The following is a 16,961-nucleotide window of genomic DNA, read 5'->3' as shown; positions in this document are numbered from 1 at the left end:
CTTGATAGCTTCAGCACGTGCACTCACAGCCTTGGCATTGTTGGCCTGCATCTTCTTCAGGCCCTTCTTGTTGTGCTTCTTGGCAAAGCGCATGTTCCTCAGGAACTTGGGATCTACCCCCTTAAGAGATTCATATCTTTGCGATCGGGGTTTCTTGATGCCATTTCTGTTCCACTTTCTGGACTGGTTGTGTGTGGTGTGGTTCTTGGACTTGGCCATGTCTGCACCGCGACCCGCGACTGCCTCAGCGCCTACCGCCCTATTGCATTTCAACAATTATTTGAGTGCTCTTCAGCAAACCTACATGCCTACTGTGTGCCCGGCCCTGGGTCAGGCACTGAGGATGTCCAGATGCACAAGAAGGTTGCTAGACCCGAGGAGCACAGAGCCAGGAGCAGTGCTGCCTTCTCCCCTGTTCAGGAGTTTTACTCAGCTGGCAGAAATATGGCAACTTGGTCAGGGTTGGTGTCCTTCCTGCTGTTCCTGGCTGACACAGGCTGGCCCTCATCTCTCTAGCAGACACATGGCCTTACCCCAGGAGCCTCTCTGTGCCTTGGACTCTCTCCTCACATCATTCCCAGAAAACTCCCAGCCTTTTTCTGAGTTCTGCCTGGAGCTGCAGGGAGAGAAAGTGGGGTAGGGATGAAAGTTCCAGGTTAATCAATGCATGGTTGTAGTGATCTGTAAAGTAAAAACTGTCCGTGGTCCTGGCTGAAGCTGTAGAGTTGTAAATGAATCTCAGACAAGATAAACTTTGGAAGGCCTGGGGAATCAGGGAGTCCGAAGAGGCTGGTGTCACAGAATGATAACGGCCACTCTGTTGTTAGGCCTCTTTACACCTATGATGTCCTTATTCCCCACAATGATTTTACACCTCAGGTGGTGTTGTCCCTAATGTACAGAAGAGAGGGTTGAGCCTCAAAGCCCCTAAGAAAATCTGCCCAAGTTCACACAGGTAGTAGTGATGAAAACAGGCATTCAGACTCCAAAGTCTATGGTCTTTCAACAGTAAACCTTAAATAAAGCCACCTGGTTTAGCAGATGGACTTTGGCATCGATTTTCGCAGCGGAGAGGTTGTTTTTCACTTGCTTCCAGTCCTCAGTTTATGGTCAGAAATCTGCGTGGCAGGTAAATCTCACCTGTAAGTTACACATGTCACGGGCATGCCAACAAGCCAGGGGACCTCTCTGCAAGCCCACACTCACATAATTAGCAGCTGGTCCAGAGAGGACTAGCCACGAAGCAGAGCCTTCAGGAGGAGGAGCATGCTTTGGGCAGGGGATCACGGTCAGCAGATCACACACTGCAGAGGAGCCAAGAAGATAAGAACTCCTGGAGCTGGCAGTATCCACCCTCATTCCCATCCCTGCCTTCTGGCCGCCTCCCTGCTCTTCCCAGTCCAACCCAAGTTCTGCTGCCTCTATAACGCCTTCCCTGACTCCCACCTCCTGTGCCCCAGCCAGGCCACAGTAACTATGAAGAGCCTGTGCTGGACCTTCCCCTAAGTCCCTGCTTCTGGGGTGCAAAAGAGCATGGGGTTCATAGGGTACAGGGAAAGTGTTCTTAACACAGCTCTGACCAGAAGTGGCTGGCAGGCCCAGGGAGGTTCCCCAGAGTAGAGCCGAGGGGTGTAGGCTGAAGAGCCAGCACCTGGGTTTGCCTCCTGTGCTATTTACCAGCTATGTGGTCTCAGGGAAGCTGTTTAACCTCTCTGTGCCTTTGGTTCCCCCTCTATACAATAGCTAATGATCGTACCTCCCTCCTGGGGTTGATAGGATTAAACCAGTTAATATACGTAATATTCTTAGAGTAATTCCTAGCATATTGTGGGAATCACCCAGTGTTGGCTGTGCTCATCCTTCCAGGAGGCCCTGGTTATCTTCCCCAGGCAGCCTGTCTGCCTCTACTTCCAGGATTCTGATCTGAACCATTTTAAGCATTAGGATGTCTTTGGCCAACCCAAATCTAATCATGAAATTAACATTTATTGAGTGCTTGCTGTGAGCCAGAAATTTTTACAAACTTTGCACACATTAATTTGATTCCCCTAAGCCCTGTGAGATAGATATTCTTACCATTACCCTCTTACAAATAAGGAAGTGAAGGCACAGAGGAGTTTGACAGTGCAACTCAGAGTGTGAGCAAGGTCAGACTGGAAGCAGATGATGAGTCACTGAGGGAAAACGTGCTTAGCCGGCACGGGGTGGCTCCCACCTAGGATGAGAAGCAAGGCGTCCTATCAGGTTCCCCTGGAGTGCATGCAACAGGCCTTCAGGATATCTCCCACACGCAGGCACACTGGGACACTCTGCACCCTGTGTTGCATTTAGTCCCACCAACTCCCCAGTGGAATCATCGTGATCACCTCCAGTTTTCAGACAAAGACACAGAGGCTCAAAGAAGCTGAGCCACAGGCCCAAAGTCACCAGCCAGGAAGTGGTGGAGCTGGCCAAGTTTTCTTTGGCAAAGGGCAGTGCCCCTGACACCAGAGCACAGCTGTGTCCACATGACAGAAGTCGGCACAACTCTTAATTAGACACCTCCGGTCTCAATATAACCATCACTGTGCCTCCCTGTAAGATGCCCCAACTGCCAGCACAGGTCTCCTCTGAGTGAGGTGACCTCCGGTTCCTCCTACCCCTTAGGAGGTCTTGGGTGGGCCCTTCTGGGTTCCACCAGCTGGGTGTGTGGTTTCTTCGTCAGTGGGTCGAATTCATCCTCCCTGGGCAGAGCCAGGGTTGCTTTTGAAGATGAAAGTGGGCGCTCATTCTTAGCATAGCTGCCAAGCAGAATTGGTTGGCAGGGCCCAGGGAAGTATCGGTGAAGGGTGGAAATTTAGGATCCAGAATGTCCTCACTCAGCCCTCTGCATCCTTCTTCCATCCAGCAAGTCCTTTTTTTTTTTTCTGCAGTTTTTTGGAGCTGAGTTTGAACCCGCCACCTCCAGCATATGGGGCCGGCACCTTACTCCTTTGAGCCACAGGCGCCACCCCATCCAGCAACTCTTTTAAAAGTGTTTTTGTTGTTTATTAGTTATAAAGACATCATGTGGGTTGTCAAGTATTTGAACAATCTAAAAAGACATAAATTAAAAAGTGAATATTCTCCCCTTGATTCTTCTCCAAATCCCACTCTTCAGAGGGGACTAGGCCTTGGTAATACTTTAGTGCAGGGGTCCTCAAACTTTAAACAGGGGGCCAGTTCACTGTCCCTCAGACCATTGGAGGGCTGGACTGCGGGCCCGGGATGAGTTGGCTGCTAAGCAGGACAGGCAGCGGCAACAAAAACACCCAGTGGGCCGGATAAATGTCCTAGGCAGGCTACATGTGGCCTGCAGGCCGTAGTTTGAGGATGCCAGCTTTAGTGTGTCCTCCCAGACCCTTCTAGGTGTGTAAATGTATGTGAGCATGTGTGTACGTATGTATGCATATACATACCAGGCAAAGAGGAATTGTGCGTGCACACGTGTGGTCTTCTGCCACGTGTCATGCACACAACAGTGAATTGTGGTCATTCTCTGCGTCAGCACACGTAGACCTGTCTCAGTCATGTTTATGGCTACTTAGAATTCCCTCTTGATGGGTGTTGCCTGTGGCTCAGTGGGCAGGGCACCAGCCCTATATATCGAGGGTGGCAGGTTTGGACCCAGCCCCGGCCAAACTGCAACAAATAAATAGCCGGGCATTGCAGCAGGCGCCTATAGTCTCAGCTACTCGGGAGGCTGAGGCAGGAGAGTCGCCTAAGCTCAGGAGTTGGAGGTTGCTGTGAGCTGTGTGCTGCTGCAGCACTCTACTGAGGGCAATAAAGTGAGACTGTCTCTACAAAAAAAAGAATTCCCTCTTGATCTCCCTTAATTTAATTATTCAGTTGCTCCCTGAAATTCTGTATTAGTGGATGTTGATTTTTCCTACAGTTGCATTATTACGAAAATGCTATACTCAATATCTTTAAACTTCCATCTGTATGCACCTGAATGAGTATATCTGTAGAGCAGATTTCTAAAAGAAAAATTTTGCTCAAGAAATTAAGTACTTGCTACATGCCATGTGCTGAGGACTCCACAGCAAATGAAATAGAAGCCTCGCCCTCGTGCGCTTTATGTGAGGAAAGAGAGAGACAGTAAACAAATGCGCAGTAGGTCCCATGGAGGTGAGAGTTAGGGAGGAAGTCAGCAGTGAGGGTGTGTACTGTTCCATGCGAGATGATCTGGGAAGCAGAAATGGGCAGAAGTGAGGGAACACACCAGACCGGGGGCTAGGAAGAGCTTTCAAGGCAGCAAGTGCAAAGTCCTTGGGCCAGGAACAGGCTTGGTGAATTTGAGAACCAGCAAAATCCACGTGGCCCAAGCCAAGTAGAGGAAAGAATAGGAAGTGAGGTCCAAGAGATAATGGGGCCAGATGATAATGATAATGGCCTTTGAGGGTATGGTGAAGACTTGGGACATTATTCTGAGTTTTGAGCATTAAAGGATTTTGGGGCAGAGGGGAGATGTGATCCAATTTACACCAGAAAGGTCTGCTCTGGGCTTGGGTTGTGGCTGTAATCCTAGCACTCTGGGAGGCAAAGGTGGGTGGATTGCCTGAGCTTAGGAGTTCTAGACCAGTGTTAGCCAAAGTGAGACCTTGTCTCTAAAAAAAAAAGCCTGGTGTTGTGGCAGGCACCTGTAGTCTCAGCTACTGGGGTGGCTGGCAAACCCAAGAGTTTGAGGTTGCTGTGAGCTGTGACGCCCTAGCACTCTACCGAGGGCAACATTATAAGACTCTGTCTCAAAAAAAAAAAAAAAAGATCTGCTCTGGTTGCTGTGGTGGGGAGCAGAGTCAAAGGCAGGGATCATTGGATTAATTCCAGAAAAAGATGCTGGTGGGGCCACGGCCAACAGGGCAGAGGAAAGGGGCAGGTTGAGGAGGGGTGCAGAAGTGTGCCTGGCAGTGCTGTGTGCCCAGTGCAGCCAAATGGTCTTGAATTCTCAGTGAGACGAGGCAGGTCCAAGGCAGTCCAAGGCAGCATGGTAACATAGCTCTCTCCCGGCCACTTCCAGCTGTCTGAGTACAGGCGCTGAGGTGAGTGCAACAGAGAAGCCAAGGTGAGAGTGGAGGCAGTGTGGAAGGAGGCCTGAAGGGATAGACTGTCAATTTGCTTTGAAGCCATGTGCCTGCCTGCCCCTGGCCACTTCCACTAGGAACACGTTTGGTCCTTTTCTAAAAAGATAAAAGATGGGGTGATGAGACTCTGTCCGGCTCCATAGGAACAACTAGACCAGCCACAGCTCTGACCCTGGCTACAGACAGCAGTTGGCAGCACCCACCTTGGAGTCTATTTCATCCTGGCCTCTGCTTTGTCTGCCTCTAACTCTCTTCCTGTCCCCTTTCCCAGCAGGGGACCCCACTTTCACAGGACAGGAGACCCCTTACCTGTCTAGTCTCCACACAAAACGCTTCCTTGGGATCTCTGATGGAGCTTTTTTTTCTTTTTTGGCCAGGGCTGGGCTTGAACCCGCCACCCTGGGCATATGGGGCCGGCGCCCTACTCCTTGAGCCACAGGTGCCTCTCTCTGATGGAGCTTTGAATATACAATAGGCTTTGGGCTTACTCTGGAAACTACCAAGGAAGTAATTTCTGCCCTGGGAAGTGTGCTCTTTCTCCTCTGAAATGCCCATCTGCTGAGGCAAATTGGTCCTTACCAGGGTGTCAGCCATTCCTCCTGCTTCACCTGAGCACTTGCTGTGCTGAGAGCCTGACACAAGTACTTAGGATAGATTTAGGATAGATGATACCTGGCATTCACTGTGGCTGGATTTTTTTTTTTTTTTTGATAGAGACAGAGTCTTACTTTATCACTCTGGGTAGAGTGCCTTGGAGTCACAGCTCCCAGCAACCTCCAGCTCTTGGGCTTAGGCGATTCTCTTGCCTCAGCTGGGACCACAGACGCCTGCCACAACGCCTGGCTATTTTTTGTTGCAGTTTGGCCGGGGCTGGGTTTGAACCCACCACCCTCAGTATATGGGACCGGCGCCCTACCTACTGAGCCACAGGCGCCGCCCTAGAGTCAGAGGTTTTTCTGGGTGTGTCTTATCCCTCCAACTAAGCTCCCTGGGGACAGGATTCAGATCTAGTATCCCCACAGCAGTCAGCCCTTGGTAAATATGCAGTTAGCGGGGACTTGGCCTTTCTTTCCTCTGCCTCTCCTCCTTGGATCCCTCAATCCCATTTCAGACGCCTCAGTGCTGTCATGCCACCCTGGGAAGACCTGTCCCCTCTCACTTAAGTCTGCAGGATTTAAGTTGACAGTGAGGAGAGCTGAGCTGGGTGTTTGAACCAAAGCAGCGGCCCCTCACTGGGGGAGTGGTTCTATGGGTCCCCAGGCTCTTGTGTGTTTTATGAGGGGAACAGAGAGGCTGTGCATTTTCCACGCAGACTGGCCTGGGAACATTGGGGGAAATGTTGACCGCAACTGGTAGGCAGCTGCGGAGAAAGGCTGGGTGAGGAGCTTCTTCTTGGGACCCCCTAACTCTTACATGGCAACCTGCCTGACATAAAGGGAGCCAGTGGTGGTGGGGCTGGCAGAAACTGGCACGGCATGACCCTCTTCTTCTATCCTGCACCCCAGATCATTCTGAACTTCACATCCATGGACCTGTACCGTAGTCGCCTGTGCTGGTATGACTATGTGGAGGTCAGAGATGGCTTCTGGAGGAAGGCACCTCTCCGAGGTAAGGGCACTGGCCCACCCCTGCCTGCTTTGCACCTGGTTCTTTCTCAAACTACCCTCACCACCCTCTTCGTGCTCCTCCAGGGCCCAGCTCCCGGCCAGGGGCCACATCCTGGTGTGGGAACCAGGCATCCTGGGGTAGTCAGCCCATGTCACTAACTAGCTGTGTGACTTTGGGCAAGTCCCTCCCCCAATCTGGACAGACCGTTCTATGCATCCCCATGGCCCCAGGCTCCCTTTTTTCTCTGGGTGATTTCAGAGGCTTGCCATTTTCTCTGCCTGCAAGGCCTGGTTTTCTAGTACCCACAATGCAGCCTGACTCAAAAGAGACTCGCTATAAACCTGCCAGCCCTTGTCTTAACTCACCACAGAGGGCCACATACCTGCACAGCAGCCCGACCTTGTCCGCACAGGATACTTTGTCCCTGGTAGTGGGGAGTGCGGGGGCTGAGTCAGTGGGAGATAAATAAATGGGTCAAAACTTCAGAACAGAAGGCACTTTAATGAACCTGGAATTAGGGCAGAGGGAGGCAGGTGTTCCTAGAAGGTATTTGCATCCCTCCCAAGGAGCTCTATGAATCTCTCTGAGCTAGACACAATCCGAAGGCGTCCAGGACTGTTCTTCAACTCCACAGCCTGTGCCTAAAGCAACCCCCAAATTCTCGCTAACCTTCTGTTTCCCCCTGGTTTCTGATATTTGAACATTTCTTTTTAGTCACTCAGAGCAGCTGTCATTACAACACTTCCTCCTGCAGACGTGTTAGTGTTTCCAAGATTGCAGTTGCTTTTTCATAACTTACATTCCTAGGCCAGCACCCTCTGTCCCTTAGCTGAAAGTTGGGAAACACCCAACCTTATTAGGAACACACAAATCATCCCGAGTCGATTCTTGACTACAAAGAATTCCACAGATGGCCAGCCTCACCCTCTTGTGTTGACTCTTGTTGGTTTTTTATTTCAAAAGGGACGTTTCCTCCCCCTTTTCAGTGCACTGTGTGTGTAATTTATCAAACTGTTAACTTTAATGTGAATTATATATATACCAATATACAAATAACTTCAAGTATCACTAACAGGGATTTGGGGGATTTGAGTTTTTTACTTATTTCCAATCCCTTCAGGAAACTCTTAGCCAAAAGCCTCTGTCAAAGGGGACATTTTCACATCCATTCCCCAGATTTGGTGATTTATTTGGGATCCTGGGGCATCTCCAGCCTTTCAGCAAATAAGAACGTGTCTGTGAGAGCAGTTTGTAACGTGCAAAGAAAGCTGTTGTTTATTTCTAATTATTACTTCTTTGCGTGGAGACCAAATGATGGCAGTATACTTTTAGGTAAATAAAGGATGTGTATGGTCAGATATATGAGGATCCACCTTTCCTCCTAGAAACAGACTCATGTTCTGTCCCTCAAGTGGTGTCTGGCTCTTCAGAGCCAAATTGGACCTTGGACCAGATGGAAGCCAGCTGGAGGGTATCTTAGGACCGTGTGCCGATCAGGGCTAAGCCCTTGACTCTCCTGGGGAGGTGGAGCTTCTGGCAGGAACTGGCTCCTGGCTCATGGCTGCTCCATCTACACTGTCTATGCAGGCCGGTTCTGCGGGGGCAAACTCCCTGAGCCTATCGTCTCTACTGACAGCCGCCTCTGGGTTGAATTCCGCAGCAGCAGCAACTGGGTTGGAAAGGGCTTCTTTGCAGTCTATGAAGGTACTAAGGAAGGGGCAGGGGGAGTCAGCCATGAGATCCCTGGGCATCCTAGAACACACCTGAGGGGCAGGGTTGTGAGTCCCCAGAGAAGAAGCAGAGAGAGCATGGGATTGGCTGGGGCTGGGGTAAGGGCACTGGGAACCAAGAGTGGGAGGCACGTAGGAAGGGCTGGAGGAGTGGGGTACCCTCAAAATCAGGGCAGAGCATGCTGACCAAGCCCTTCCTACCTCACCCTGTGTCTCCAAAGCCATCTGCGGGGGTGATGTGAAAAAAGACAATGGCCACATTCAGTCACCCAACTACCCAGATGATTACCGGCCCAGCAAAGTCTGCATCTGGCGGATCCAGGTGTCTGAGGGCTTCCACGTGGGCCTCACGTTCCAGTCCTTTGAGGTAGATCAGAGACCCTGTGCCCCAACACTTGAGTCTCCCATACCGTTGCCACCCTGGGACATGCCCTCTCTGCAGAGCCCCCAGGGGTGGGTCCCTGGCAGCCAGAGCCCCTTCCACTGAACAAGCCCTGACCCCCAGATCGAGCGCCATGACAGCTGTGCCTACGACTACCTGGAGGTGCGAGATGGGCACAGCGAGAGTAGCACCCTCATCGGCCGCTACTGTGGCTATGAGAAGCCTGACGACATCAAGAGCACATCCAGCCGCCTCTGGCTCAAGTTCGTCTCTGACGGGTCCATTAACAAAGCTGGGTTTGCTGTCAACTTTTTCAAAGGTGCCTCCTCCCCTACCCGCCCTCACGGCCAGTCCTCCTCCATGCCTTCTTCACCCACTCCTTCACCATTCAGTGAGGCACACAGGTGCCATTGAGACCTTGGGGCCTGCCCTGGGTCTGGTCAGGGCTAGCTGGGGAGAAGAGGTCATCCAATGAGTAGAGGCAAGATGTGCCACAGCAGCTCAGGGAGGAAGCAAGGTGGCATGTGTACCTTGGGCCGGACCTCCTCTCTGAGCCTCGGTTCCTCATCTGCAAAATGGGCACAGTGACAGTTCCTCCATCACAGGCTGTGTGTGCAGATTGAAGGAGAAATGAAAGGAGGGTCCTTAGAGAGGAAGGGCACACGAGAGGCACCAGGAAACAGTGGTGGCCCAGCCAGCCTGTGTGGTCAGAAAGAAGGCTTTATAGGGTCTGCTATGGGGTTCTGAGCCACCTTGGAGTAGACAAGTGGGGCTCACTGCAACTGCCCCACCTGTAATGGGGTGAGGGGTGGTTGTAGGAAACCCAAGGGACCCTGGACTTGACCTGCAAGCAGAGGCAGGAAGAGGGACCCATGCCCTGGCCTAGAATCTGTGATACCCTTTTCTCCCAATGCAGAGGTGGATGAGTGCTCTCGGCCTAACCGTGGGGGCTGTGAGCAGCGGTGCCTCAACACCCTGGGCAGCTACAAGTGCAGCTGTGACCCTGGGTACGAGCTGGCCCCAGACAAGCGTCGCTGCGAGGGTGAGTGCCCAGACTGTCTCTGACCCTGTTCTCTCCCCAGCCCTCCAGGTGCAATTTCTCATGCCCCAGGACAGATCCCTTCCTCAGAAAGCTGGAAGGATACCCTGGTACTCCTCATAACTCAAGGATGAGAAATGCATTTTACATCCACCCTTTGAAAGTACACTGTGACCAAGAGTAATGCACTCTGGCCTGGGATTCTGTTTCTTTTCATTCTTATTCATGGTTTGTAAATGCTGATCTTGACCTGCTAATTGATGTCACCACTCACTAAAAAGTTTTGATCCTCGGCTCGGCGCCTGTGGCTCAAGCAGCTAAGGTGCCAGCCACATACACCTAAGGTGGCGGGTTCGAATCCCTAGCCCGGGCCCGCCAAACAACAATGATGGCTGCAACCAAAAAATGGCCCGGCGTTGTGGTGGGCGCCTGTAGTCCCAGCTACTTGGGAGGCTGAGGCAGGAGACTCGCTTGAGCGCAGGAGGTGGAGGTTGCAGTGAGTGTGATGCCATGGCACTCTACCCAGGGGGATAGCTTGAGGCTCCGTCTCAAAAAAAAAAAAAAAGAGTTTTGATCCACAATTTGGAAACCGCTGTTCTTGGACAGGCACTGAGTTTCAGCCTCTGTGTGTATGCTGCGGAGATGCTGGTGACAGCACTCCCAGGCTAGTGGCTCCAGTTTGCTGTGTCCATCTTACTGCACCCCTGAGCTGCACCAGTTCCCGTGTGTGCTAGGACTGCCCTATAGGCTCACTTCTGAAGACTGTAGCTCAACTTGCCTCCTACCTGTCTGTCCCATGGGGACAAGACACAGGCTGCTGGGCTGTGGGAATCCATAGACTCCTATCCCCTGCTTATTGCACCCCACTATAGCACCAGCCCTACCCCAGCAGGGACCCCCACCATCACCCTATAGATGATGCCACTTCTCTTGTCCCCCTAGCTGCCTGTGGCGGATTCCTCACCAAGCTCAATGGATCCATCACCAGCCCCGGTTGGCCCAAGGAGTACCCCCCCAACAAAAACTGCATCTGGCAGCTGGTGGCCCCCACCCAGTACCGAATCTCCCTGCAGTTCGACTTCTTCGAGACTGAGGGCAATGATGTAAGTGCCACCAGGGATGAGGAGGGGTACAAAAATGTGAGGCACAGGTACTCAGCCTGGGTGCTTCCTACCCTCCGAGAGAGGTTCAGGTGGAAATGCTCTGTGGATGTCAGAGGAGAGACTGCTCCCAATTCAGGGAAGCACAGCAGGCTCAGGGGCAGGGCCATGGAGGCCAGGGGCCTTATGGCAAGTGGGGTGAAGGCCTGGGCAGTGAGGGATAGTGTGGGGCAGGCTTGGACGTGCACAGGGACCACAGGAGGCTCCGATGTGGGGAGCAGAGGCTGAAAGATGCAGGCAGAGAGCTCCCTGGGTGGCGTTGGGGTGGTACTTCCTGCAGGAAGCAGTCCCAGAGCTGGGCTCTCTGCAGGTGTGCAAGTACGACTTCGTGGAGGTGCGTAGTGGACTCACTGCTGACTCCAAGCTGCACGGCAAGTTCTGTGGCTCCGAGAAGCCCGAAGTCATCACCTCCCAGTACAACAACATGCGTGTGGAGTTCAAATCTGACAACACCGTGTCCAAAAAGGGCTTCAAGGCCCACTTCTTTTCAGGTAATCCTAGACTCCCCAGCTCCCAGCCCTGCCTCCCCTCAAAGGACAGGGCTCCCCTCTGCCCGCTCCTGCACCTGGTACTCCCCAATCCTCTATGGTGCCTGGCATCCAGAGTCTGCCCCCTGCCTCCCCAATGGCCCCCTCCTATAGGCCAGCCCCTCCAGCATCTGACCCCCATTATTCTTGAGCCCTCAGGGAAATAATGGCCCGGGGCCTGAGGATGGGCAGACATAAGCATACAGATGTGAAGGAGAGGGGGGTCCAGGGGTAAGGATCCACACCAGCCAAGGCTGGAGAGAGGGAAGGTCCTGAGAACAGGGAACTCAGTTTGGCTGAGAACCTGGAGTGGATGGAGAGGAGGGTGTTTGCCTTGGACCATATGGGACTGATTCTCTGGCAGTGACTGGACTTCTCATAAGATCCTGCACAAGCCACACAGGCTCTTGGCAGGGCCTCCAGAAACATGAGCCACACCCCTCCTTCTATATCAAAACCTCTGGATGCCCCCTTGACCACAGGCATGGGTCTCAGACCCTGTTAGTATATGTGAATTGAGAACTACCCCATGCAAGGCTTGGGCTTCCTTGGCCTCATCTGATGCTTGGATGGCCTTATCTTCGGATAGACTAAGTGGCAGCAAATAGTCCCCTGCCCAGCCTCTCTGAGCCCAGGAGACCTCTCCCCTGAGTCCTTCACCCTGGGATAAGGCCATAGGTGACTAGTGGTCCTCCAGAGGTGGCAGGAGCTCCATGGAATAAAGTATAGTAGGAGAGAGCCAGGGATCAGCAGGCTGGCCAGAGCAAGTGGTATCATGGAGGAGCAGCCCAGGGCTCCTCACCCCATCATGCCTGGCAGGCCAGACAGGGGTGGGCAGGAAGGCAGGATGCCCATGGCCGAGTCCACGCTGCCTTCCTTTTCCCCTCCTTCGCCCAGGCTCCTGCATCCTCAAGCCCCCCATGCGGCCACCCTGCACCCTGCCTGCCCCACCTGGATGCGTGCACCTGCCCCTGTGCACTGGTCCCCCGCTTGGCACTGCCAGCCACCCTGCTCTGCTTAAAGTGCCTGCAGCCCCTGGCCACGGCTTGCTGAGACCGCCCCCTGCAACACCAATCCCTTTCTTCCCTGTGCCACCTGGGATTCCCAGGAGGTGCTCACCAGAGGGCCGAGGGAATATAACACCTGTTCAGGAGTGGGCTCTGCCCCCAGGGAAACCATTACCTGCTTACTCTCGTCTCTTCTTGCCCTTCTGTTGCTCCAGTCTTGGAGGAGGCAGGGGACTGGCACTCACAGCTGTCAGGCCTGAAGTTACCGCCTTCCTCCCCCACCCTCTGCATAGCACTGTGCCCACCCCCCCAGCCCTGCACAGATACACACACACATGCACACCACACATGTGCGCACACACATTGCTCCGCCGCATAAGAAACCTGCAGAGGACCCCTGCCAGTGGGCATCCTGGTTGAGCCCTCAGGGCCTGGGGCAGCTGACCCAGGCCCCCCCCAGGAGGGGGGCTGTTTGGACTTTTGGGACACCCATCGAAGAGACCTTAAGCCAAGAAGAAGAGCCTGAAGACTTCCAGTCTGACCCCAGCCACCTTCCGGGGCATTTGGGCACTGTAGGGTGAGTGCCATCTCCTTGCCTGGGCCCATGCCACCTCCCCACCCTGCCCCTCTTGCAGCCTGCTCCCCTGGCTCTGAGGGGAGGCTGCCCATACCTGCCCCCAGATGCTGAACCAGCCTTCCTGAGGATTCACCTCCACCTCCCCTCATTCATTCAGCCATTCACTTAACCTGTTCATTCATTCATTGGGCAAGTGGTTATTTTACCAGTACTATGTGCCAGGCATGGGACCAGGGATTGGGGTACAAACATGAAGATGGAGTAGGGATCAGAACACATCAGGGAAGTTTTTGCTCAGTCTGTGATCTGGGCCCCTGGAGCTCCTAGCACAGCTGTCAGCCGGGACCCCATCACCCCAAATTCCTTGATCAGGATGCCCTTGATCAGGCCCCCTCAGATGGGGGGGACTTGGGAGGGATTTAGGATCTCTACCCTGGGGGCCAGGGGAGTCTAGAGGAGAAGCTGGGTCCTCTGGGAACCAGTGCACCAGCCCTTGGGTCCTTCTGACGGACACTAGGCATAGGAGAATTTCAGCAGACATCTACTTCCTGGTTCAGCTCTAAAATTCTGGGTGTCCACTGCAATCCATACACTCGCCCTGAATGCCTGGCTCTATGCCAGGCACACCATTTCCCAAATGACCCCAGACAGACCTGAGAGTGTGTGTCTGTGGCATACACATCGGTTGCTTCTGTGAGTCAGTGCACACCTGTATGTTATGTGAGTGCATGTGCAGGTCTGCCTTTATAAGTGTCATTCATCTGTGTGTGCCCAAGTTCCCGTGTGTGTCCGGGCCTATCTCCATGTTTGTATCTGTGCCTGTTCCCTCACTTGTATGGGAGGACACGGTGTGTCTCTGGTATGCACCTCCACACAGGCCGGGGGAAAGGTGGTCACGTGTGTGTACTTAGCTGTGTGTGTATCCACATTTGTATGTAGGTCTGTGCATGTGTGGGTGGTGTGTACCACATGCACGTGTGTGTGACTGGGTCAATGTCTGTGTTACATGTTTGGGCGACGGAACATCCACGCACAGGGTTGTGTCTGCAGGTGTGAGTGTGTGTGTGTGTGTATCTGTGTCTAACACATTCTGTAGACGCAGCCGCCAGAGCAGAGCTTTCCCGGAGCCCTCTCCACGATTGCTCCCTATTTCTCTCCTTCCTCGATGCTGCGCCTGCCACATACCTGGCCCATACGTCACTCTAGACCTTCTCCCTGCCATAGGTTCTATCTCTGTCCCTGTCGCTGTGCTTCCCCCACTGCTAACCCAGCCCTCCGTGCTCTGGCTGCACCCAGACATGGCCCTGCATGTGTGTCCCCCTGCCCCTCTCCTCTGCCCCACAGACTTGCCTTGGAGGCCCTGGGTCTGGTTTTCACAGCTGTCTGTCCTTGGTCCCTGCCCTCCACCCCCACTCCTCGGTCCCTTTTCTCCTTCTCTCTCTCGTTTCAGAAAAGAGGCCAGCTCTGCAGCCCCCTCGGGGACGCCCCCACCAGCTCAAATTCCGAGTGCAGAAAAGAAACCGGACCCCCCAGTGAGGCCTGCCAGGCCTCCCGGACCCTTTGTTACTCAGGAACCTCACCTTGGACGGAATGGGATGGGGGCTTTGGTGCCCCCCAGCCCCTGCCTCCACTCTGCCACCCCGGCCTGCCTCCCTCTGGCCGGACAGAACTGGTGCTCTCCATTCCCCCTGCCCCTCTGCACGCGGACAGGGGGATCTTCCCTGTGCCCCCCCATTTTGATGGTGTCTGTGACATTTCCTGTTGTGAAGTAAAAGAGGGACCCCTGTGTCCTGCTCCTTTCTCTTGCAGTCTGCTTGTCCGTGTGTCTGTTTTTCCACTTGTCCATCTGTCCAGTAAGCAGGTAATGGTAGGGGGTTCCCAAGCTGGTCCAGTGTGGACTCCCAGCCCTCCTCCACCCCACTGCTCCTTTCTCTCCTGCAGCTGGGCCCCGCTCAGCTGGTTCCACTTGACGCAGTGCCCTGAGGACCCCTCAGTGCCTTGGCCGCCCAGTCCCCGCCCGGCCTGGCCGGCTCTGGCTGGCTGCTGCTCTCTCCTGGTGGGGGGAAGCCTAGCCAGGCCTCTGATCCCCTGGGGCGACCAGACCTCACACAGACCTGGCCTGCCCTTGTTTGCTCCCCTACAGACAAGGATGAGTGCTCCAAGGATAACGGTGGCTGCCAGCAAGACTGCGTCAACACGTTCGGCAGCTACGAGTGCCAGTGCCGCAGTGGCTTCGTGCTCCACGACAACAAGCATGATTGCAAGGAAGGTGAGGAGTGTCCGGGCTGGAAGGGCCAGTGCTGGAAGCCCAGGGAGCTCAGGGGCCTCTAGGTCCCCTCAATTCACCTCCAGATGGTGCACAGATCTCCCTGCCTCTCCCAAAATATCAGAGTAAGAGCATTAGGAATACAGGCACTCACATTTCCAGTCTCTTCTTCAGGTGATTAGTGCTGCTTTTTTTTTGGGACAGAGTCTCACTATGTCACCCCAGTAGAGTGCTGTGGCATCACAGCTCACAGCAACCTCAAACTCTAGGGCTCAAGCGATTCTCTTGCCTCACCTCCCAAGTAGCTGGGGCCACAGGTGCCTGCCACAACACCTGGCCATTTTTTGGTTGCAACAGTTATTGTTGTTTAGCAGGCATGGGCCAGGCTCAAACCTGCCACCTTCCGTATATGTGGCTGGCGCCCTACTCACTAAGCTATGGGCGCTGAGCCAGGTTAGTGCTTCTTAAAACCCATGTCCAAGGCTTTCTCTTTGTAATGACCTCCTCCAGCACAGAGACAAGAGAGGTTCAGAGCACAGGCTCTGGAGCCAGCTGGCCTGGTCCAGCCCTGCCACTTAGTCAGCTGTGTACCCTTGAGTAATGGCTTGCCCTCCCCATGCCTCAGTGTGTTCCTGCGTAAAATGTAGGTAATACTAATACCTATCTCTCAGGGGTATTGGGGCACTGTGAAGTGGTCCAAGCAATGCCTGGCTTATAGACATGACTTCACATCAGACTTTTGATCCCTGGGGATCCCTAGAGCAAGGCCACTACCTTCCTTTTACTGAAGCCCTGCACGTACTTAATAATAGCTCTTATGCCACCACTGTTATCACCAATACCTCTTTGGACATGATGCAGTACAGACCTGCTCCAGGTCAGTAATTTCATCATGGCCTCTGCCTGCTGGACACACACAATCCCAGCCGCGCAACACAGACTTGGCACTACTACAGAATGTCTGTGTGACTTTGGTGAGTCCCTTAACCTCTCTGAACTTTGCAGTTTCCTCATCCAGGGGATGACTAGAAAAAAAAAACAACTTTTTTAGGGCACTAAGCTCTGAGCCAGGGGTCCTCAAACTACGGCCCGCAGGCCACATGCGACCCGCCTAGGACATTTATCAGGCCCGCCGGGTGTTTTTGCCACTGCTGCCTGTCCTGCTTAGCAGCCACCTGGTCCCAGGGCCCACAGTCCGGCCCTCCAACAGTTTGAGGGATGGTGAACTGGCCCCCTGTTTAAAAAGTTTGAGGATCCCTGCATGAGCACTTAGCACAGTGGTTGGCAAGCGACTCTTTTCACCACGATCAGGTGGACAAGCCAGATATAAATGGGTGAGCTGCTGAGCAGAATAAACAGATGAAGCACTCAGCAGTGAGCCAGTGGATAGTGAGGGCCTCCAGCCCAACAGGTGTCCTGACTCAGGTGTTGTCTGAACTGCATTCTGTCTCTGTACTCTTGAGAAAGAGCAGCATCCACAAGATAGCCAGGAGGACAGAGGTTAAACTTCCTGCAAAGATGGCCTGTCCATCTGTCCATCTTCTTTTTTTTTTTTTTTTTTTT

General features: G+C 53.5%; 1 protein-coding gene and 1 pseudogene across 4 annotated transcripts in view; one reads left to right on the top strand and one right to left on the bottom strand.

Annotated features, from left to right (window-relative positions):
• The window catches only part of LOC111726649, a 2,900-nt pseudogene extending 371 nt beyond the window's left edge, over nucleotides 1-2,529 (bottom strand). The window contains exons 1-3 of the transcript XR_002774375.1: nucleotides 2,525-2,529; nucleotides 2,338-2,340; nucleotides 1-239 (exon numbers count right to left, since the gene is read on the bottom strand). The exon at nucleotides 1-239 is cut by the window's left edge and continues 371 nt beyond it. The product of XR_002774375.1 is annotated as a 60S ribosomal protein L29 pseudogene (transcript). The remainder of the gene's footprint in view (nucleotides 240-2,337; nucleotides 2,341-2,524) is intronic.
• The window catches only part of BMP1 (bone morphogenetic protein 1), a 41,814-nt gene that overhangs the window by 17,574 nt on the left and 7,279 nt on the right, over nucleotides 1-16,961 (top strand). For 2 of the 3 annotated variants that reach the window (XM_003793980.3, XM_012807725.2), the window contains 8 exons: nucleotides 6,608-6,710; nucleotides 8,298-8,414; nucleotides 8,662-8,807; nucleotides 8,946-9,141; nucleotides 9,739-9,864; nucleotides 10,804-10,964; nucleotides 11,332-11,512; nucleotides 15,276-15,401. In XM_003793980.3, the coding sequence (XP_003794028.1) occupies nucleotides 6,608-6,710; nucleotides 8,298-8,414; nucleotides 8,662-8,807; nucleotides 8,946-9,141; nucleotides 9,739-9,864; nucleotides 10,804-10,964; nucleotides 11,332-11,512; nucleotides 15,276-15,401 (1,156 nt within the window). Of the gene's footprint in view, nucleotides 1-6,607; nucleotides 6,711-8,297; nucleotides 8,415-8,661; nucleotides 8,808-8,945; nucleotides 9,142-9,738; nucleotides 9,865-10,803; nucleotides 10,965-11,331; nucleotides 11,513-14,582; nucleotides 14,941-15,275; nucleotides 15,402-16,961 lie in introns of those variants that run through there. The other variant, XM_012807726.2, reaches the window with a different exon arrangement.

This window comes from Otolemur garnettii, unplaced genomic scaffold, assembly GCF_000181295.1.
Source record: "Otolemur garnettii isolate 467f Iridium unplaced genomic scaffold, OtoGar3 scaffold00074, whole genome shotgun sequence".
NCBI classification, from domain to species: domain Eukaryota; kingdom Metazoa; phylum Chordata; class Mammalia; order Primates; family Galagidae; genus Otolemur; species Otolemur garnettii.
The sequence above is the reverse complement of the archived record's forward strand: the minus strand, read 5'-3'. Positions and strand labels throughout refer to the sequence as shown.